Source organism: Camelus ferus, chromosome 12 (genome assembly GCF_009834535.1).
Source record: "Camelus ferus isolate YT-003-E chromosome 12, BCGSAC_Cfer_1.0, whole genome shotgun sequence".
NCBI classification, from domain to species: domain Eukaryota; kingdom Metazoa; phylum Chordata; class Mammalia; order Artiodactyla; family Camelidae; genus Camelus; species Camelus ferus.
Genome location: NC_045707.1, coordinates 58077612 through 58102317, shown reverse-complemented (window position 1 = coordinate 58102317; position 24706 = coordinate 58077612). Strand labels below are relative to the sequence as shown.

The 24706-nt window shown below is 35.4% G+C and overlaps 1 protein-coding gene across 6 annotated transcripts in view; it reads right to left on the bottom strand.

Moving 5' to 3' along the window:
- Positions 1–22543, bottom strand: part of PPP1R12A (protein phosphatase 1 regulatory subunit 12A) — a 129134-nt gene extending 106591 nt beyond the window's left edge. For 5 of the 6 annotated variants that reach the window (XM_032493709.1, XM_032493710.1, XM_032493708.1 and 2 more), the window contains exon 1: positions 22164–22400. In XM_032493709.1, coding sequence (XP_032349600.1) covers positions 22164–22400 — 237 coding nt within the window. Of the gene's footprint in view, positions 1–22163 lie in introns of all 6 variants that reach the window. The other variant, XM_014554548.2, reaches the window with a different exon arrangement.
- Between the last annotated feature and the right edge of the window lie 2163 nt (positions 22544–24706).

The window sequence follows — 24706 nt, the reverse complement described above, 5'->3', positions numbered from 1 at the left end:
AGTTTATTTTTATTTATGCATAATTAAAGTTTAAAATGTACTTCATTAATACATAAATATAGGTTATAATAATTCTCTGGCTCTTCTCACCCAAGCTCTCTAAGGTATGTATATTAGTAAAAGAGAGAGGCAGATGGGAGGAGTGCAGCCACCTTCTAGAAGACAGCTCTTGTGAAAAAGATAAAAAAGAGAAGTAAAATGTCTTTTGATAAATTTCCCAATTAACCTAAGAGAATATTAAGACAAGTCCTAATCCCTGTCTTAGTTCTACCGGAACACGTTGCTCATGATTTTTCATTTATGATAAACACAGTTTGGCTTTCAAAGACTACTAAGAATGTAAACCTGACTGTCAAAATTGGGAAAAAAATTTTGAATGTCCAAAGATATTTAGCTTATACTAATAAAAAGATTAAGTCAAAAAAAAGTCAAACAGAATAAAATGAAAATTTTAAAGTATAGAATATTTCCTTGGGAGGGGATGAAAGGAGAAATTGGTAAATAGAGCAAGCACCTTCAAAGGAAGATGAAAATTCATTCTACTATTACCTACTTTCATTAATGGTGGCCTTAACCTAATTTTATTACTGTGTATTACAGTAAATCTATTTTCTTTAAAAAATTAGAAGACTGCTATACTCTATGATATGTAAGTCAATAAGTCTTCACAGTATTCTAAATGGAGTGATCACCATTATTAGCCTAGGGAGAAATCAGACTGTTTGCTACAGTACATTTCTGAAAGAATAGAAGATTTCTTCATATAAATACGTCTCTGGGACTGGGAATGTTCAGTTAGGATACTAACTCATAAATTCATTTTACTATATAAAGCTTTTTTTGAATAATGTTAATTACTCTGCAAGACACTGTAAGATTTTAAAGTGTTGAATCTTTCCTAAAAATTCACTTCTTTTTAAAACAAGGTGATGATCCAAAGCATTGTTTAATTATTTCAACTCTTCAAAGAGTATAATGCTTCCAGTACACTGTAAGTATCAATGATAACCACCATACCTAAACTAGGCTCTGGTTTTACTTTTATTCCAAAATAGGAAGAGAGCAGTTAATAATAGAAAAAAACAGATGCCTTTGAATTTTCTGCTGAAACTAGTAACTGCTTTTCTTGTAGTCTTTTCGTTTTTTATCTCCCTGTCATCCACAGTCCTGTAAAACGTAGAAGTTCTAAACTTGGAATCAGATTATCCAATAAAAACAAACAAGCTTTTAGTAATGGAAAAAATGACTTATTACAAGAGAAGAAGCTAGCAGAAAAGCAGGTATATGGTTCCATATATGTAAATTGAAAATGAAACAAAAGCATTTAATAAGGCTTTTTACACAATGTCTTCTGACAAACATTTTAAAGAACTTAATGGAAGCATAACATATTAATGTAAGACTAACGACCTGCTAGCTGTGTGTTATACTTTAGTCATCAGATGTTCAGTTAACATTTTTCAGGTAAGAGGTATTTAGAACCGAGGACTGACAATTCAAAAAGTAACCATATCCATATCAGTCAGGGTCCTAATTTCTTGTCTAATCTTACCTACAATCATAAACAGTAAGCTCTGGGACAGAAGAGCATGTCAGCTGGCAAAAGCAAAGCTTCATGCTCCCTGGCTGTATATAGGGAGTTTCTTGGAACACCCCACTGGTTTAGCTTTAGAAAATAACTGATCTATCAGATATGCTCTGGCCTATCTGCTGACCTAAAGTAGCCCCAGGGATTCCTCGGGATACCGACAGGGGTAGACTCTGGTGATTCCAGTAGTTCAGAAACACTGTAACATAGTGTTTAAGAGAACAATGTTGAGTCAAACTGCCTAGATTTAACTCCCAGCTGTGCAATTTATAAGCTTTGTTGTGACCTTGTAGTCACAACCATATCTCATTTTCTTCACTGGTATAATGAAAAAATAAGAATAAAAATATTTATCTCACATGATTGTTGTGAGATAATATAACTGCCTAAAACTGTGTCTATTGTAAAGTTAAACATTATTATATGTTTATTATTTATTATTCCAATGAAATAGGTCCCTCTGAAGATGGAGACTTATTAATTCTCATGCTTATTATAAGAACCTGTTATAAACCAAAAGTTCTATGCCCTAACCATGGCCTCTACTTAATACCGTATTATTCTCACAATAAAAAGAGGAGGAATCATTTTGTAAACTGGCAACAAATCATATTTATCACTTGGGTGGGAGTAAAGAGAGGAGTTTATTGGGTAAGAGAAGGGCCTATGTAAAATACGCAACTCAAACAGAGCTGGATGGTATAACTGACAGCTAATTCAAATGAATCTTAAAAGTATGTTTCAAAATATAATCTCCATTAATTACTTTGCTGATCTTTTAAGAGTTACACAAAATTAAAATGTCTTAGATCTTATTTATTACACTATGAATTTCACTCCTAAAAAAATCAGTTAATGAATTACTAGAACATACAAATTTAAAAAAACCCTCCAATTTCGAGGGTTAGCCACTGTACAAAGATGAAAACAGTTCAAATTATTTAAAAAGTTCTCAACTTAGTATTAAGTATATGAAATTCTATTAAAGCACAGAATGTAGCTAGTGGCTAAGAAAATTAACATTACTGACGTGAAAAGGGAAAGCAGAAAAAAAGTATCAATTCCTAACTTCTTATAACTTCTAATAAAAATCGCTTTGTAACTTCAGCACATAATTCTAGAAAATAAAAATTATAAAATATTGATCCAAAAACCAACTCTTTCAGTAAAAAGGAAACTTACTGTCCCAAATAAAGTCAAAGGAAGACTGGAAGGAATGTTTTCATTTCAGAGCTGAACTACTAAAATGTCTTCCAAGCTGCTACTTTCCATAACCCATATTAATTCTCCTACAGTCCACTTAATTCACTCCAGTGTTACAAATTCTTTACCAACTTATACATTGAGTCTATACTTCTGGGCTTCCCACCAACCATCCTCCCAACCTTTCTACACAGACTATTCACCATTTCCTAAAACTAAACCTCCTTCAGACCACTTAGGTTCAGTTCCTTCCTTACTCACCTCCTTCAGGACATTTTGAAGACTATGAAAAATTCTAGCAAAATCTGATTATCCCTGTTCTATGAATCATCTCAAAGTGACCACAGAATTCTTACACTCTTTTCCCCTTAGCATGCCTTTTAACATCTTATTTGTTAAAGACACATCTGAGAAAAGATCTCTTGTCTAAACTATTGTAATATTCTCTGGAATTGGTCCCCTGGTAGAACTCCCTCTTCCCTACTCGTCCATAGCCCGATCTTTTCTATAGGCAGCAGTTGTCTCTGAAAAATGCAAATCTGATTACATTAAGGCAATTAAAATTCTCCAATGCACTTCTAGAGCTCTCAGCATGAAATTGTCTTAACAGGGCTTCCCAGGTTACTAGATCTGACCTCTACCTAACTCTTTATACCTCGTGTGGCACCATTCGTCCCTCATCCACGTGCTTTAGTCACACTTCTAGTTCATCCAGCAAGCCCTGCTCACTCCATCCTTCCGATGAAGGACTTTTATATGTTGTTTCCTTTGGCCAGAACCTATTCCTCAACCTCCTACCAGCAAGAACCTACCTCTTCACCCTCTACCAGCTCCAGTTCATCCTTCAGTTCACAGTTCAATCCTCACTTCCACAGAGATCCCAGCCAAACTCTCAAAGCCTTTCATTCCCTTGTAATATTTTATTATTCATTTTAACTATAATATAATCGACATATACAATATTTTATGCTTTTCCTTCAAAATACTCAACACAACTTGCACACATTATTTGATTAATGAGAGCAAAGTCCTGTCTGTATTCCTCAGCTCCTAGCCAGGCACACACACAGCACTCAACAAATACAACTTAAATTCATGAAATACTGAGTTCAATCACCAACTAATAAGTATAAGAGAATCTATACCCTCTATAAATATAAATTCTAACAGTTTTGAATGAACCAGTTTAACAAGGAGCCTCAGTAGTCTGTTGGGAAATTTTAGCTTTACACAGTGTATTAATCCAGAGTAAATGTTTCCATTGGTATTATACATGCCTAACTTAGCAAGAGAGAGAATTTTTAAAGTACTTGAATTCATTTGAAATCTTACATATTTCTTATACCAGTTAGTGTATGAGAATTCTAGCTTCTCCACATCCTTCCTAGCATTTGATATTATCAGTCTTTTAATTTTAGCCATTCTGGTTGATATATACTAACACCTTATTGTGGTCTTAATTTGCATTTTTCTGATGAATGACATTGAAAAACTTTTTGTACCTTTATCATCGTTCAAACATTATCTTTTGTGACATGCTTGACTGTATTTTTTTCTTACTGATTTGTAGTTTAACACACACACACTTGAATATAAGTCCTATGTTAACTGTATATGACAAATATCTTCCCATTCTGAAGCTTATTTCTCTTAATGTTATCTTTTGAGGAACAGAAATTCTTCATTTTAATGTAGTCCAATTAATCAGTCTTTTCTTTTATGGTTAACAATTTTTGTGTCCTGCTTAAACATCTTTTTCCCACCTCAAGGTTATAAAGACAGTCTCAAATGTTACCTTCCCCAATATCTATTATTTATTTATTTCACCTTTAGCTCTACAATCCATTTGGAATTGATTTTTGTGTATGGTGTAAAGTTCAGGGTGTCAAGATTAACTCTTTTTCCATATGAACAGGTTGACTGAGTTCCATCTATTTTCCATCAGAGTAAATTAAGGTCTCTCAACTTCTTATTCTTAAAGATTAACCTGGCTATATATGGCCTTTTTCATTTATATATGTTTGTTATTTCTCTCATACACACTAAACACACAACTGGAATTTTGGTTGGGCTTGTGTTAAATCTTTGAACAGCTTGTGGAGAATTAACTTCTTTACAATATTCAATCTTCTAAACCATGAACATGGTATACGCCTTCACTTATTTAGCTCAGAGGTTCTCTGAAATTTTTACAGAAGTCTGGTGAGGTTAATACTCTTATTCTTTCACAAGTTTATGGCAGAGTTTTTCAGAAGCTATATATGTGAAATAACAAAAGACTAGATGCAGAAAGTTATGAGGAGCCATTTATCTTCCATAAAGGAAGACATTAAAATTTTAAAAATGTGAAACAATGCCTCTCTCTTCATTAAACTTTTTGACTTGCAAAATACTTATCTTTCATAAATGTTATTTACAATGGCATATAATGTTATTTTTAAATAAATAAATATTTTAAAGCTTTTTGAGTTTTATTTTCTAATTTGTTAAATACTGAAAGACAGCCAACATAAACAAAAAATCTTTGGGTTCTTCATTTTTTTACATTAAAATAATAATGGACAAAAATAATAATAGACAAAATTTTTAATATTATTATTTTCCTGAGAGAATTGTAGATTCACATGTAGTTCTAAGAAATACAGAGATATTCTTTTACTCAGTTTCTCTCAATGATAAAATTTTGCAAAAACTATAGAGTAATATGATACCCTTGACACTGACATTATCCATCTATCTTATTTAGATTTCCCCAGTTCTACTTGCTGGTGTAGTCTGTTCTCAAGTTTTAACAGTATAAAGAGGATTCTGAAACAAAAAAGTGAGAATTGTTGATTCAAGATTTAACATTTGTTTATGTTTTTTGATTTTTATAGACTGTCTATTTATACAATCATTATTTGCTTCTTTATGAACTCACTTATTAATTCAAGCTTTATGTCTTCCTCATCTCCTCAGAATACATTAGTTAGAATTACAGTCAGCCTAGGTATGTTTGTTCAAAGGGACCCAGCTCCGTCAGCTATTCCTGATGACCTAAGATGATATATAACCTAAGCTGGATCAAGTGGTCCCTTTCCTGGGAATCTGGAATTAGAACTCAAAAGGAGATCAATCTCTCTGGATATCTAGACCAGAATATAAACTCTGAAATTGTTGTTGGCCTTTTATTTTGCCTTCTGAACTGGGAAAACAAGAAATCTAGTTTGATGTAAAAAAAAAAAGAATAAAATGGGTTTGTTAGAAACAATGATGAGAAACTTAGACTACCTCTTGGGTTGCATATACTTCCTGGCTCTGACTCATTCCGGAAGTCCAGATTCTGTAAGATATCTGTATAATCTTACAGTGAAGTACTTTATTTAGGCTAGTTCCAATGGCCTTTTCTTACTTAAAACAAAGAATCCTAACTAATATGTACAAGAATTCCTTTTAACATTTTCCTACTAGTCGTTGGTCTAATACCAATGGGTAATTATGTGGCTATGAAAACTGACTCCCTTTTATTTTCAAGGGACTCACAAGAAAATAGTTGAGCTGATAATTTTGAGGGTCTTAAGGTACATGAAGATTTACAAATGTGTGTGCAATTACGTATAAATTTGTTAACAATTCTAGAAAAAGGACTGGAATACAGGTTTTTCTCTGTAGAAATAATTTTGTTATACAAAGCCATTCCACTGGTGGGTAATCAAAAGAAGGCTATAATTGGCAAGATCTGCTGAACCAGTAGACAAATCTGAAACTGTAAAACAAGACACAGTTCTACATATGTGATCTCACAGTATAGAGGAATAGATTTTTTAAAAATCTAGGCTGAATATTAGTTTAGCTTTACATTGAATTAGTTCATTTTAAAATGATTATACTGTCATCAGATGCTGGGCTTGCTTTTAAACTTTCAGTAACCCTTTTCTCATGTCTGCCAAAAATGCTCTCTAGCAACATGTAGTCATCAGTATTTTAATACAGAATTTTACATGAATACTTATTATCTTTTCATTTTATTGTTTAAATAAATTCATACTACTCTCTCATGCCTTTTGAAGTTCTCTCTCAATTTCTAGTTTTATTTACTAAAACGTTGAATAAGATAGGGTTAAGAACACACAGACCACTGTTTTAGTCTTCCCTCTGGGTTGACACTGAGTGATTTAATCAGTAGGCTGACGTGTATGTGATGGTTCATCCAGCGGTTAATCCATCTAATCCTGCTAATATTCACGTCAGATTTTTGTCATGTTAACCACAAAGATCTAACAAGAACGTGTCCAAGTTCTTTACTACAAATCAAGCTACACTAGGTTTGCAACATTTCCCTCATTTGAATTTACCAACTGTCAAAAAAGGAAGTAAAGATAGGTCAACATAGAACTTGTTTTCAGAAAACTCAAACTGGCATCTAGTGATCAGTATAATCTCTTCTAAAACTATCTATTTAATAATGGATATTAGAATTTTGCCAGTTAGACTACAAGGCTATTTCAAACAAATGTACATGTAAATTAAATGCTGTGCCATCAGTTATTTCCTTCTTCCTATTCTTGCTCCATTTTACAACCCTTAAAAGCCCTTTCTTCACCGTCTTCAAAAATATTTTCACAAAATTCATGTAACTCTGGGCTTCAGCATTCTTGAGTCAATTCTTAGGCACGTGTCCATTTTTTCAATTCATTCTTGAAACATATTCATCATTAAATGCTTTTCATATTCATATAAAACAAGGCAAAAGAGCTCACTGTATAGAAATTGCTTTTCTAGATCTTTCCTTTACACCTCTCCCACTAGAACTGATTAAAATTCTGAACTCCAAATTGTATCTTTTAAAACTTCTTTACTCCTCAAAAACTACCTGCCTTTTTGGAAATTACACTTATCTTTTCTCTGAATTTTCTAGAGTTCACTTGTCAAAAGCTTCAAAATACATCCAACTAGACCCCTAATTAATTTTCTTTTTTGTTTTAAAACTCTCCCAAGGCATCCATCACAATGACAATCAGTCTTTCCTTATGAAATAAAAGGTTCAGAGAAAAGACTGGCATAATACAGAAATAACTACTTAACCACCAACACCAGCTTCCTTGACTGGCCAAAGACTAGCATTAGTTATGTCAGTATCTCTATATGTAATCCCGAATACATAACTGAAGGAGCCATTTCAGCATTTTTCTCCAGTTCAGATTCATCTTCATCACTTTTTTCTGCTTGTCGTAAAAGATTCAGAGATGACATAACCCAAGATATTCCCTATTTCCCTCCCAGATATAATCATTAATAGTTGGGGTAATTTCTCCAGATTTTTTTTTTTTTGTATGCGAACAACATTTTTCCTCAAATGGAATCATACCATGTATATTGTCTTGCAACTAACTTTTTGAAACTTAAGTGTATTTTGAAAGGGAACAATTTATATACCATCAGTCCATTTCATATGTAAGACAAAGACAGACATACTCTCCCTCCACCCTCCACCCCCAATAAGATTGGCTTTAACTGTCAAGGGTGGATTAAAAGGGGGGAAAGATGCCATCTTAATTCTGAGTTAAGGTCTAACATATAATACCACTTCCTACTTCATTTAAGCTAAAACAAATCCAATGATGATTACTCAAGGTCAAAGTAACCCACACAACCTCTCTGCAGAGCTGCTGCTTTTCTCATTAATTGTGAAACTTAAAAACAAAACATTAATGTATGTAAACACTCAAAGCAACTCTATTAATATTTTGAGCAAATAAGAAAAAATATTAAAATACATTAGGCAAACGAAAAACTGTATCAAGGTATAAGTTTCTATGTTAGAACAAGTATTTTACTTTTATTTTCCCTGAAAACGTAACTTAGTACATTTAGAAACTGAAGAAGTTACAGATTTTGTTGAATAATTACTTTAACTGTACAATTCTTAGCAAAATCCAGCATGCTCTGAGAAAATGTACTCTCACTTCTCATTTTAACCTATGACCTCATTTTCACAGTGCATTATTTCAGGCAATAAAAGACTTCTAAGATTGTTACTACTACCACTCCTTAATTCCTCTCCCAACAGTTCTGTGCTCTACCCCTCCCCATATCGCTAAAAACACATAATATGCCCTCCTCCACAATATCATAAAAATAAATTTGACCTTTCTTAGAAGTTATTAATTAATTCCTCTGAAATGAAAGACACAAAAAAACAAACACAAAATTTTGCATGTATTTTTAGATAGTTCACCAAAAATCTAAAAAATCTAAGCATGAATCCTTATCCTGTGGTTTTTCTGTAACCTCATAAATTCTGTTCTATTTGGTATTCACACTTCCCAAGAACCAGGAAGACCTAAGAAAACAGGCTACGTCCAAGACAAAAAACCCTCCAAATGAGATTTTTATATATTATTTGTAAGTAAGCCATCTCTCCTCCAGGCTCGCTCAACATCCTATACATATCCTTCAGCATACATTTCACATGTGATTGTAATTTCTTGTTTACTGCCTGTCACTCCCAGTAGCATTCAAATATACTCTGTTGCTGACCTACACAGTAAGCACAAAGTATTTACTGAATAAATATATCCTTTGAAAAGCATTCCATTCACCTAGTTGGCAATGCTTCACGCACATCTTTGCTTCTATTTCCCTCATGCCAAACCACTTCCAATTCCTACAAATTTTAATTCTTAAGTAGATGTCCTGAGTCCATCTACTATTTTCCAATCACACTGCCATTAAGCTAGTTCATTGTTCCTAGACTACTCAACTTCCTGAACTAGTCTGCCTGCCTTCCATCTTGTCCTCTTTTCAGTGCATCCTCCATACTGCAGCCAAAGTGACTTTTCTTAAAGAGAAAATTTGTCTCATTTAACCTGATCAAAATCCTTCAACACTTCTATACACCTCCAGCTCTTTGCACATGATATTCCCTCTCCCTGAAACAGTTTCCCATACCCCAGCCTCCCTTCACAGCTCTGGCCAACCTTGACTCCCCACTCAGCAGCGCTAAAGGTAACTCTCTCCAGGAAGGCTTCCTTTCCCCACAGCTAAGTGAGATGCACCTTCAGAAACTTCTATACAGCGCTCTGTGCTACAGCCACTACGTATTGTTACACACAATGGACATAAAATGTGTAATTACCTTATATTTATCTAGCTATCCAGATACACTGCAAGCTGTGTTAGGACAGGGACAATGACTGGCTCTCTCTTTTGCCATCATGATGAGCACCAAGCCTAGGCTGGGGTTGGGGAATTAGCAGAAGAGAATTACAGCCTCTGCCAGTGTCTCAGTTTTTAGTGATGGACACTAATAAATAACTGCATTCCTTAAAAATATAACAGCTTATTAAAAATTAATTCACTTATTATACAATAATCCATTTCAAGTGCACAATGAAAGGGTTTTGGTATATTCCAAGTTGTGCAATGTGAATCACCACAATTAATTTTAGACCACTTTTATTACTCTAAAAAGAAATGCTATACCCATTAGTAGTCACTCCCCATTTCCCCGCAACACCTACAGCCTTTGGCAACCCTTAATCTATCTTCTGTCTCTATAGACTGACCTATTCTGAACATTTCATATAAATGGAATCCTACAATACGTGGTCTTTTGTGACTAGCTTCTTTTTCTTAGCATAATGTATTTAAGATTCATCTGCTGTCCAAGTATCAGTACATCAGTACTGTGTCTTTTTACTGCCAAATAACATTCCAATGATTTCAGTAACAAAACATACCACATATTATTTATCCATTCATCAGCTGACAGAATTGTGTTGTTCCCATTTTTTAGCTATTATGATAATTCTGCTATAAACATTAATGTACACATTTCTGTGTGAATACATGTTTTCAATTCTCTTGGGTATATACATAGGAGTAGAACTGCTAGGTTATATGGCAACTCCATGTTTAACCTTTTGAGGAACTGCCAGACTGTTCTGAAAGTGGCTGAAGGTGGCTGCACCAGTTTACATCACCACTCGCAACGTATGAGGGATGTTAATTTCTCCATACTCTAGTCAACATTTGTTATTATCTGTTGTTTTTATTATTGCCATTCTGGTGGGTGTGAAGTGGTATCTAACTATGGTTTTGATTTGCACATTCCTGATAGCGAAGCAATTTCACTTTACTTTAAACTCCATGAGGATAGTGTTGATATCTCTTTTGTTTATAAATATATCCCCTAGCACTTAATAGTTCATGGCAGAGTAGGTCTTTAATTCTTTTAAAGGAACATATAAAAAGTAGTATGGATTTGAGAGTATTTCTTTTTCAGGTGTCCATGATAGGAGATATTGATTATATGTCAGAAGTGGAGGGAGAAAACACAAGAAGACCTAAAGCTGTAGTAATTAGAAGATTGATGATGTCAAAAATAAGATGTGGATTATATACCCAGGAGAACAGATCATATGAAAAGAAGACAGGTGAAACTGTAAGAATGAGTGATATGGAAAAGAAAAAAAATAGAGATATACATAGAACCCTGGGACATTATTCTTTAAGGAAAAAAAAAAGAAGATCAGAAAGGGAAACTGATTAGGGACACTCAGAGAACAATGAGGGAGCAGGGTCATGAAAGACTCAAGACATCTGTTAAGTTACCTATAACTTAAACATAGCTTTCTCAGCAATGTCTTTCCTGACATTCTATGTTAAGTTCTCCTAATAAAAACTTTCATCTCACCCAATGTCTCTATTCTAACTAGATTATACACTACATGTAGGCAAGGACTTTATACCAGGCATATGGTAAATAATGATTTATGTATTTGTTGTACAAATATCACCAATTTAAACGAACAGCATCATTTATCTATAAATACAAATACTATTTAATATTTAAAGCAATTTATATACAAATTTTATTAACATACAGAGTAATAAAGTAATAAATTAGATTTTCTTTTGGATACCTTAGAGAAGAACGATAACATCATCACATTATGAATCAACAGACGTTGTGTCAGCAAGAGTACTTTCAAGGTTAGCCTTCTATATTAGAAGACTTCACTGAAAATATCTTTTGCACAAACAAGCATTGAAACATGTTATTTTGGGCAAAACATAAAATTGCAGGTGAAATCTCTAAGAAACAATCCTAACAATAAAACGTCACAAATGAGCAAATATGTATACTATCCACCATACCATGAGAAACTGAAAATATACTAAATATTCATCATCAGACGACTGGGAAAATAGATTTTGGGATTTACACGTGTACTCACACATGTACACACAAGCTCACACAGTGGAACCAATATCCATTAATATAGAAATATTTCTAAAAAACTATAATTTAGAAAGCAGGTTATAAACCAGAAAATCAAATATAATCCCTTTTTTAGAAAATTATATATTGGATAGAGATTGATAAAGAGAGTCAACCAAAATTTTAAATGTGGCTAGCTATCTCCATGCCTGAAAATTTGAACAGAATTTATTTTCTTTTTTATATTTTTCTATGATGTTTTAATTACTTAAATAATTATTCTTCTTCAATTTTTGTTTGGAATAAAAAAAACATATAGAATAAACAAACTTGAAAGTAAGCCATGTTTAAAAATAAAAAGAGATGGAGCAGACAGAAAGCAAGAATAGAAGGCACTGAAGGCTTAATAAGCACTTGAGACATTTTCATGTATGCCACATTGAGAAAATCAGAAACTTAGATATTTTAGTGTTAAAAAAAGATGGCTGAAAGAGTTAAATAGCAACACATTTTGAAAGGGGAAAACTTGAAGATGAGGCAAAATTTTTATGCAGATCATTCCATGTACTTGGGAAGGATATAGAAACTGCTGAACATGTCATCTGTTCTAATCTTTTAAGAAAAATTGTATAAATTAACATATCTTTGAGAAAAACAATAGCTCTTAACAAAATACAGTGCTATGATTTGGCAACAGCAGCATCAAAATCTTTCGTGGAAAACACAAACATCCACAAAAAAAGACCACGTTCAATTCATAAGCTATGTAAGCTATTGACTTGTTTCATGCAAAATCTAAAATACAAATGAAGAGTACCCTAGGTTAATCATAAAGAAATTCTGACGCATACTCAAGTCCAAATGATGTAAAAAGAGACTAAAATCCAAGATGGTCTCCTTGACCATGTTTCAACTAAGAATAAGCTTTATAGAAAATATTGTCTATCAGTGATAGTATTTATCAACCATGATTACCCATGATCTACTTTGTTCACCAGACACATCTCCAATGACTATCATTTTCAAAATTTAAAAACTCTCCTGAATGAAAGAAAAAAAAAACCACAAACTCAACTCAATGCTGGTGATATTCAAAAGAGCTGAAGCTCCAAAAGAAAAGTGCCAGGAATGTTCCAAGCAAACGTAGAAATATCGGATTCAGTTTACAGCCAACTAAAATAAATTTGAAGGCTAATAAAATGTATACACATCAGTTTGTTTACTACAAAGTAAAGGTAATTGACGTGTGGGTGTGTTTTAACATTATTAATCCAGGAAAATACACTTTGCCCTGTGGCTAACTTCTAAAAGGGTATCAATTCACAAAATTTCTCCTCTGCACCATGCAAGTATTTTAGAAAATGACACAAACTTCTACAACCTGATTTTTTTGGGGGGTGGGGGGTTAGGGAACATGTTAAAAAATGTATTTTCAGCTCATATGAGTTAATAATCAAGTTAAAGTAATGCTTTTTATTCAGTGAAGCTCTCCCTGTGCAGTATCTCACTCAATGCACATAATGTATTTAAATAGATTACTGAAAAGGTGACAGCTGAGGAATGCCTTCATTTCTTTCCATGGTTTCTACTGAATGTCATTTCAGAAATGCCTATGTAACACATGACGATGTGGAATGTCTCCACCCATGAAAGAGCATTCGAGTAGAGCAAGCACACTTAGGGCAGGAACACAGAGCTCATCTTTGCCTTTTTATGGTTAGCCAGCACGACAATGAAAAGATAAACAACCAAAATACTAATAAGGTCAGAAAATACTGACATACAGGGATCCATAGTGAACGTGTTATTTAGGGAAAAAAGTCATTAAAATCATTAGAAAATATGGATTAGCTTCTAATGATAGTATGCTAGAGATTTCTTTTCTAAACCAACACCTAATGATTTGTTTAGGGAAATTCATTTTTAAAGTATGTTACATAAACTGAGCAAAATTCTACTTGTATTGGTAATCAGAATACATTTCATTAAAAAAAAAGAACTAAGATCCTGATCAATTTTGACCATAATAATGGTTACCTTTACATTATAAGTATTATAAAAGTAAGTTATTGGTATAAGCTTTTTTATGAGAACATTTAAAAATACTTATTATATTTACCCACACAGTCATCATTTTGTTATATTTACCCCTACACTGTCATCATTTTGTTCTCTGTGAACTCTGCTCTTCACAAGGTTAGTCTACATTATGTTCATTTTTTCTTTAATTAACAAACATTTACTGCGCACCTGCTAAAATAAAATACAGATACCAAAGAGGATTTAAAGAAAAATGAATCAGATTCCCCACTTGAAGGAATTCACTATTTTGTCTGGAGATAAGCTATACTAACAATAGCAGGTAGTGTATAAATGCCAAATTTAGGGTTTAAACAGTAACTGAAAGAATCACTGTGCACCCCAGTGGTCAACCAAGTCCACATTTTGTGCTTTGAGCTGTGCCCTAATATAAATAAGCTGGGAAATACATATCAGAGGAAGATTACATGTGCAGAGGAAATATAAATATGAAACCAGCTTTCACTGATCTCCCGAATCTCTTCAGGTAAATTCTTTTTCACTCTTTATTGGGTGATCAGGGACCAGGCACTTGCACCCTGATGATGAGACTGGCTACCACCTGCACTCTCTTGTATCCTGGAGACTATGTATAAGGAATAGAGCTATGAAATCTGTTCATCCTCAACTACTCCACTTGCATGAAAGAGCATCAAGAACATCTGTTGTCAATAGAATAATAATCTTATAGATTGATATATGAGTCCCCACTGTCCTTTGTTTAGATACCACATGTTGTTAAAATATTCTTAATTTCATGAAGTGATGATGGTAGAATGTGATCAGGTTGTTTGTTTTTAACGTTCTAAGATGACAACATAAATATTAGGTCCTCCTCTTTTAGTCACTGAAATTAAAAAAAAAATTTATTGGTCCATGAAATGTAAAATTTCAAGAACCAATGATCTGATGGACAACAAGTAAACTACATTTCAAATGGTGCTCTCTCTTATCACTAAGAAGAAGAAAACTATTACCTTTTCCAAGGTAAGATCTGAAATATAATTTGGCTAAATTTTGCAAAATGATTTAAAGAATGGAACAGTCTAATGACTTGGATATTCCTACTAACAAAAGGCTTCCAATTCAAATCAAATATGATTAACATTAAAAGGTTTGTTTTAGTAACTCAGAAGTTAACGCAGGCAACTTTATTAGCATTTCATAGACTGTCTCAAGTCCTAATTATAAATACCAATAATCACTGTACAGAAAGTAAATTTCAGGAGATTAAGCTAAATGGTACTGACAAGCTTTCTTTCTCTCTTTTCTTCCTTCCTTCCTTTCCTTCACTATTGCTGATATGAGTTCACTTAAATTTATATCTTTTCACTAAAGAGTTAAGGGTCTGTGTATAAGGAATTTACAGTAAGTAAGTAAAAATAAAAATGCCTAGAGCATTAACATAAATTGTTATTAGGATAAAGAAAAATGAAGATGTTTAAAGATTAAATAAACTCTGTCCTAAAAAAAGGAGAGTACTGTTGCTGTTTTCACTTCCTTTGTACTTCCCAAAGCACTTGATCAAACATTATGCATGCAACAGTCAGTCAAAAACAATCTTTGCAGTTCCTAAAATTAAGGGCAGATTCTAAGACTAATTTAGATATAGGATCACTGCATTTCAATTACCACAGAAATGCTCTTAAAAGTTTTGACTAGCTAAAACAACAGTAGATGAAGAAAAAATGGTGTCTATCGTGTGTTTTGTTTGATTCTTGGCTGATTAACATGGAAACCTCCAACTATTAATCAGCAACCATAATGACTAGGAGACTTAAGAACATTTTCTTCTTTAGTCTTAAAAGAAGACATGTAACATAGTGTTAAGTTTGGTCTCTAGAATCACATAGACCTGTGTCAGAAATGGCTCTGCCATTTATTATCTTGGTAACCTTGAGCAAGAGAAAAGGGATTTTGTGAGAATTACATGAGACACTGGTTATAAAACTACCTACCACAATGTTTCACATGTAACAAATCCTCAGCAAATGTTCACCAGCTAATCTCCCTCCTGAATAACACTGATAAGTCATGACTAGTACATATCCAACCACAACTTAGAAGAAACTCAAATTGACTGTGGGAAGGTCTCTAACCTTTCAAAAAGATATACCAAAATGCTAATACTCGATTTCCCAAACGATTGTGGAACCTTACAAACTTTCAAAAGAAAAGTGGGGTGAAAATTGCAATCTTGGGCAGGCAGAAAGGCAATGAAAATAGCAATTTCAGGAAGTGTCAAGAAGTAACATGTTACAGCAGTAACAAAACAATGTTCTGTATCTCACCTCGCCCCCAAAAGTTTCTAAATAGTTATATTTTTAAAATCATCTAACTAGATAGTTTTTAAAGTACTTATGTGAACAGTACTGTAAAATGTGGCAACAAATGGATGATGAAAATAATTTTTCCTCTATTCCATCTAATGTTTCTACCTGACTATACTAGAAAATGCTCAGTCACAGCTTGCAATCACACTGTAGCTGAAGCATATGAAAGATGGTCTTGGTTATGACACTTCAAAGTCAGACCACAAAACTGTTGCCAGGAAGCACAAAGGCAGCAACTGCACAGAAGGTATTATAACAGCAGCAGTGTGGGCACTGGTGCTCTACCAGCACCCCCCATATATGGCTAGGGTTGTCCATTTATTTACAGGAAGTGAGGGGCCAGTTTGGGGTTAGAAGTATTGTTTGTTTATTTTTTTTTAAACAGATTTAGGATGATTTCAATAAAAAGTTTTAAGAGCCATCAGCATAAAGTATAGCTTTGTAAATAAAATTATGTAGAGAAAATAACTCATAGTGCACATTTTTAAAAACACAGATTTTAATATTATTTACAAGGGATCCAACAGAGTCTTCTAAGATCTTAACATCCCCAACCAAAAAAAAAAAAAAAAAAAAAAAAAAATTACAAAGTCTATATTCAGTTTTAAAGAGATTTCTCATACAAAGCAATCACACTATTCTACAACAGGAGACTCAGTATCAGCTGCTTCCAGTCTCTTTTCCTTTTTGGTGAGAAAACACTTTAAGTAGCCCCATTAGAATACTTTTTAAAAGAGAGTTACATTTCAGATTATGATTCAGTGAACTGAGAAGATTAAGCACTTAAGAGAAGACTGCACAAGAGTATTCTTTTTACTAACAAGAGGGGAGTCACATATTTTTCAAAGAAACTTCAAAAGGCTCCCTTAAAAGTTGATTAAATTTCTATTTTAAGAACAGAAGGATAGAACATTAAACTTATCTGCAAGTCTTGTCTGTATTGAAAAGTAAAAGAGAAACTTTATTTTTAAATTATAATAGCATAGAACATAGATTTAATTCTATTCTGTATTCCTCCATAGGACCTAATTCAGACCTTTATAAAGAAGGTAGTAAATTAATTGATGACTCAAGTGAATATTTTTCTATCATTTAATATTTAAACTGGTTTAGGATTTTTTTCATAGGAAGGATGCTAGTATTAGAAACTTTTTTTTAAATTTCAAGATATTAAAAATATCTGCACAGAAGATCCACAATGAAGTTTTTATTTATTTTATAAAAACGCAAGTTCTACTACTTGCAAAAACCATACCCTAAGTGTCTGGGTGTGAAGGTTTTAATGATTTATCTCACAACATACAAATAACTATAAAACTTCATATCTATGTACAAGGTAAAAGCTAAAATTCAACAAATCTTTAGTGAGCACCTACTATGTGCTAAGCTCTGGAAATACAAAAATGTAGAAGATTGGGTCCTTACAGTCAACCAGGAAAGGTAAACTTATACACACACACAGTATTCAGTAAGAAGTATTTTAATAGCAGCACAGAGGCAAAATATAAGGTACAATGAGCACCCCAGAGGAGAGAGACCCCTCCACTCCCACAGTATTATACAAATTCAAAGAACAGAAAGATTCTTTCTGGATGGCAACTGGTTTGAACCACTAGGATTTTGTTGGCAAAGAGGAGGAAGTATATTCTGGTGGTGGAAAAAGCATGGCCATAGCCATGGAAATAAAAAAAGTAAAGGATATAACACAATGGAGATATATCAGGTATAAGCGAAATGGTGAAATACTTTAAATCTGAACTTATGGAAAGGCATGACACAATCAAAATGATATTATTAAAAGATTAATCTGATAGCAGCATGAATGCTGAACTGGACCAGGGAGAAGAAGAAGCAGAGAAAGCAATTAAGCCATTACTATACGCTAGGGATAAAAATAAAAGAGGTATGACGTAGGCTGATAATAAGAGTGGCAAGAAAAAGAACTGATGCCAAAGCAACTGTGAAGACTGATTAGATATATGCAGACAGGAGAATGAGTAAACAATAACTAATATGTTTAAAGCCTGATCTAGAGATTAATGACATCATTATCAGAAAGAGAGGTATCCATGAGAAGAGTAGGCTTGGTGAAGAAAAGTTTCATTTCAGGTTGAATTTGAACAAATTCCTGATATTGATGTAAATAAATAGTTGCTATTCTATGGCAAAGGGGGTGGACCTCTATTTACTACATCACTACTTGAAGATTATTTTTAAATATAAAATCACAATATATTGGATAATATTTTATTTTAAATCAACACTCTGTCATCATGGAAAAGTGGAAATGAAGGATTGGAGCTCTGCAGAAATGTGAGGACTGGAAATTGACCTGGAAGTCACTGGCACAGTAGAAGTAGACAAGATTTTAAGTAAAATCAAAAGGTTAAACTCAAAACTGTTGGAAGAAATCTCAGTCCTGTATTTTATGCACATAAGTTTCAGGAATAATCAGCAGTAAAACATTCTATAGAAAACTCTATTATTATTCTCCTAAAATCTTTATAAAGTATACTGAAACATATAGATCATATAGTATTAAAACTCTACCAAGTAGCCCTTAAATCAGAGCTGATTATTGCCCATTGATAAAAATGAAAATCTACTCTAGATCTCAGTTCTAGAAAGTCAAAAGTTTATATTAAACTTCTACTGTTTTCTATCTGTTGGAAGGCATTTGGGGGAAAGAGGCTATTCTAGAGACCATACTGGAAATTTGACTAGAAAAATTGAATCTTCTATATGGATCACATATTTCTATCCCCCCGCCGCCAAAAAAAATGTGCAAACTGACTACCTTTTGTAACTTTTGACAGAGAACATTCAACCAAATAAAGAACCTTTTAAATATAAGCTGTTTATATTAGAAATGGAAGTAAAATTCTAGATTAAGAAGTGTATTCGTGGGCTATAAAGTTCCTAAAACTTTTCTTCTGACAGTGAAATTTGAGACACTTGATCAATACCAAAGATGTAAATGAATATTCCAAAAGACTAGCCAATAATTAATCTGGTAAAAACATTCTAAGTATTCTATGAGCTTTCAAGAGGTTAAATTAATATATATATTAAGCTACTATCTTCCACATACAACCAAAGCAACTTTGAGTTAGTTTATAAGTCTTCTCAATGTAAGGGAAGCTATTGTTAAAGTCGTTTCCTAGTAATTTCAAGTTGCCCACTAAGAAAATGTAAAGAGTTTATGTCTTGACACCTATTATCACCGCTGAAAAACTGCTTTTTATGCAGAACTCTACATGCTTGTGTTGCTTTTGGCCTGTTAAAGGCAAAGCAACAATATATATATACATATTCAAGGGCTATTAAATCAGGGGGTCAATTTTAGTCTTTATAATTTTAGTATTTAAAGCAATCAGTATTCAAGAGATTTCTGAGCTTGAAATTTTCCTGTGACTCTTTTTAAAAAATTTTCTTTATCACCTTTCACTATCTGTTGCTCTGAATTTGCTCAAAGTGAACTCCTTGTTCTCTGTCACAATGGGAAAAAAGTACAAGAGTTATTAATAAATCAGATATGAGGATGGAGAAAACATAATAAAAACTTTAATGCTTAATATTTTGAAGACTTTGGCTTCACTGACTTAAGGAGTGTGCAGATAAATTACAAAAAGGTATGCAAATGATTATGCATAAACTTAGAAACTTCTGCTTAAGCGCTTGTCAGCTAAAACAAAACATCTAATAAAAAGAACACCTATATAATGGCAAAGTAACTGCTGAATTCAGTTAATCAGGAAGACATTATTAAGTATGATAATTCTCGCAACATGTCCAAATTGAGGGGAAAAAAAAAACTTTAAGAAGCCTGTTACGTGTATTTTCTCTCTCTACCTTAACCAATAACAATAAAAGTATTAGAAACTTTCTCTTCCTCCAGGCCAATACTATTGGGTTCCCCAACAACAGTAACAACTTTAAATTTCTAAATGAGAATTTTAATAAAGCATACTGATATAAACCATTATCCAACTGTATCCTGACCTAAAGCATACAATAATGTCTTTCCGAATCAATTCCATACTAAACCATGTAAATTAATTTGAAAGAAATCTGAAAAGATTCATCTTACATAATTATCATTTCTAATGTCCAGTTTCTTTCATTCTTAACACCATGTTTTTAGAGTTATGCTATGCCTTAAAATAAACCTCAGCCAACTAAAAAGTTTTTTATACATTAGACATTCTAAATTAATGGAACAGAGAAAAGAACTAAAAACCATGCTACATTTTTACTGGGTACCACATTCTGAATTCCAGATTTGTCCTGCAGTTTGTCAGTCATTATAGTTCATCCAGTCAACTTTGTAAACAAAGGCTATAAGCCAAGTTTGATATGAGAATTCAATTATATAAAACTTAAAACGGTCATCATTCACTAAACAGGAAGCAGTAAAAAGGAAAAATGCCACCACACACCTCTTTTTAAAAGGCAGCAAAGTAATATGCATAAAATATAAAGCCTTAAGTTTCAACCTCCCAAACAAGTTTTTGCTACAGTATTAATCCAAATAAAGCTATTATCTTCCACATACAACCAAAGCAACTTTGAGTTAGTTTATAAGTCTTCTCAATGTAAGGGGAAGCTATTGTTACAAAGTCGTTTCCTAGTAATTTCAAGTTGCCCACTAAGAAAATGTAAAGAGTTTATGTCTTGACACCTATTATCACCGCTGAAAAACTGCTTTTTATGCAGAACTCTACGTGCTTGTGTTGCTTTTGGCCTGTTAAAGGCAAAGCAACATTATCTCTGGATTGCCAATAGTTTCTCCTTATTTGGCTAACATTGAGAGATCCCAATCAGACTACTATAAAACTTTAACATGCACAAAGCATCCATTTTGAGAAAAGTTTGTGGCCAGCTTTCCTTTTTCCCACCCCCAAAAGAAAAATCTGAGCTTGGTAACCGGCTTTGAAAAGAGTGCCTCGCATTATTCTTCTCTTTCTAACCCCAATACACACCCCAGGACCTGGGGCCAAAGGATCTCTGACACTGCGGCAAACTCTTCCCGGAGTAAGAGATTCTTCTTTACGTTCCGGTCCCGCGGTGGGCAAGTCCTTTAGAACGCTTCCTTACCCTATTCACTTCCATCCCCTCCCTTTCAGCCGGTGCAAATCGGCTAATTACACCCCGTTTTCCCTCCTCCCCAGTGACCAAGAGTAATAAAGGAGAAAACAGGAAATCGTCTGCTCCGGGCATTCGGCTTAGGGCTCTTGATTACTATTATTATCATCATCGTTTGTAACCAAGTCTTAAAAACTACAGTAAATCCAATGCCCACCTAACAAACCAAAGACATCCATTTACCCAAGTGTCCCTAATGCCTCTTGTTAGTCGTTTTCTTCAGCAGCCCCCATCCTCCAAGTCTGTTACTGACATTGGGGGCCCAACCACAACCCCACTCCACTGCTCCGCACCTCGACCCCAAATCCCAGACACACGTCCACAAATGGCCCTGGGGCCTTAGCCGACCACAGTCCTTTTTACCCCTGCCCCGGAAATCACCCAGTTCCCTTACTCCACCACCAACTGGTCTGAGGGGGGCCTCAAGCCCAGTGCCCTCCCTCCACCGGTTCTCGCCCTCCCTCCTTCGCGGGAAGCCGCCCCCCTCACCCCACAGCAAGGAGTCTCCCGCCGCCCCCAGCCTCAGGAGGCCGAGAGCGGAGCGGAGGCCTCGGCGGAAGGCCGACGAGGACCCGCAGGGTCAGGAGAGCCGGCGTTGGGGCGCACAGACCTGATGCAGGGCAGTGAGTCCGTCCACATTGGCGTAATTGATGTCGGCGCCGCGGTGCAGCAGCTTGAGGACCTCGTCCGTGTCGCCGCTGGAGCAAGCAGCCAGGAAGACGGCGCCATCGTCGAACTTCACCTTGGTCTTCTGCCGCTTCACCACGGGAGGCTCGAGGTCCGTCTCGGAGCCGATCCAGCGCTTCAGCTGCTCGTTCCGCTTCTGCTTCGCGTCCGCCATCTTCATCCCCTCTCCTGCCGCCGGGTCTTCTTATCGCGAGGGGGGGAAGGGGGAGGCGGAGAAGGAGGAGAGGGGAGGCAGGGGGTGTGTGACTGTTTCTATGAGTGCGGGCCAGAGGAGGGCTGGGAACCGGGAGGAGACGCTCGAGACTTCCAGTATCCCACAGAGCACTGGGGCGGCGCGCCCGGCCGAATGGACCTCCCTTCCTACCACAGAAGTCCTCCCGCCCCCGGCCCGGCCACCCGTCACCGGCGGCCAATCTAACGTAACTTCGCGAGATCCGGGCAGGGAGGCGCCCTTCGGCCACTGCGCATGCGCCCTGGGCGTGCGCCCGCCCCAGGAAGAGCGCTCTCGCGAACTGCGGCGGGGGCGGCCAGGCCACCGGAGGGAAGCGGGTGTGGTCCAGGCCGCCCGGGCTGCGGGGGCTGGGACCAACCTGGAAGGGCGGAGCCGGGGAAGGAAGGTTGTCCTGCCCGGCTGAGGGCTCCTCGGGTTCCGGAGGCCACAGTCAGGCCGTGCGGCGCCTCTTCAGGGCAGACCTGCCTCCAGGGCTGTCTCTGCTCTGCGGAGTCCTTTGCTCAGGGCGGAGGATTTTCCTATTGGCTGCGTTATTTGAATGGAATTGAGGAGAGATAGGTCGTGCATTAAGCGCTTGTGATTTCTCTCGCTAACGAACTCGGATGAACTTACTGAGAACCTTTTAAAAGTGGGGTCTGGGTAGGCGAGGGCTTCGGTGGTAGTTACCTCAGATCTCAGCCCAGGGTGACCGCCTGGTGACAGGTTGACCTGTGGTACTTGCAGTGGCTATCAGCCTTCACTGTGGAAACGTATTTCCTCTTATGCTTGTTTTTTGTTGCTGTGTGTGTGTGTGTGTGTGTGTGTGTGTGTGTGTGTTTTCCCTCTCAGGCGTATTTTGGGTCCTCTTTCCCTTCCTTCAGTGCTTTAAGCCTGTCCAGTACTGCCCCGTGCTTAGCTCAGCCTTGTTACTGGCCCTGACCTTTTAAGGGATTTCTGGTTCCTGCTCCATCGCTTTCTAAGGATGGGTAAAGACCCAGCTGCTGCTAGAGTTCAAAAGGAATGTTAATATTACGCAGTTGATTTAACTGGTATTTATTGAATACTTACTATGAGCCAGTCATTGTTCTAGGCACTGGTGATAAAATGATGATAACGACATTTTAAAACCACCTTTTGAGGTCACGTGTTAAAAAACCAATTTGTCGCAATCATAGAGGGTTTTAAACTTTGTCTTGTATGATACCACGCACACATGATTTATAACAAATACTAATGTCTTTTGAACCATCTATTTGTAATCTCCACCAATTGATATTTTTCTAAGCAATACATTGCTTTCACCCACTATTTTCTAGAGTATTTAGAGCCAAAATAAGAAATCGTAAAAGTTACCACTGAATGGAACTTTAGGGATCATTTAGACTGAGTCCCCAAAGAACTAATTGATTTACTTAATTTTTCTCAGCAGCAGAATTAGAATTCCTTCAGCAAATAAGTACCTGTACTGGGTCATTCGTTGTTCTGGATGCTGGAAATATAGCACTAAACATTTAAGCTTCTCTTATTCTCCAGTAAACTACATTACAGCTATCATATTGAGAAATTTTTTAAAAATTGAGTGAAGTGTGATTAGGAAACCACCTGACTGTGAGACTGAATTTTCTGAACAGCAGTTACTGGATTAGTAATAGAACCCAAGTGAGAGTAAAAATACTTCCTCTGAAATTACTGTAGGAATAGAAAGTGACTATAAATGCATAAAATGCAGCAATAATAATATCAGACCTTTGAATAAGATGGTGTTAGGTGCTGGAGAACTTGTAGCACTAAAATACAAAATTCCTATCCACTTTAAGAACTTCAGAGCTCTTAGAATAAAAGAAAGGAATTTGAAGATTGCCTTGTCAGCTCTTCTATCTACCTAGGAAAACTGACAGCTTATCTTTACTATTTCCCAAGAATGTTATGGTCTATTTGGTAGCTCTTAAAAGTACCCTGGAATATAGATTGTTATCTTAAGTTTTGATTTGGTCAAGGGTTTGGTGGGAAGTAGGTTATTTCTGACTCAACCTCTTACTTCAGGAGTAAAATTCATCAGTAAAACAATTAGTTAAATATCAGTTTCCAAAAGCTACCAGTGGAAAACAAAACAAAACAAAAATCCACCTGGGCTATGAATATATGCAAATTTCACCGAGGTTCGTTTTCCTTCCCCAGCTCTAAGAGTCAAGAAGTTCTGTGTTAGTCTCATTGGAAGTGCTTGTTAAACTGCCACTTGCTTTGCCTTTTTAGGG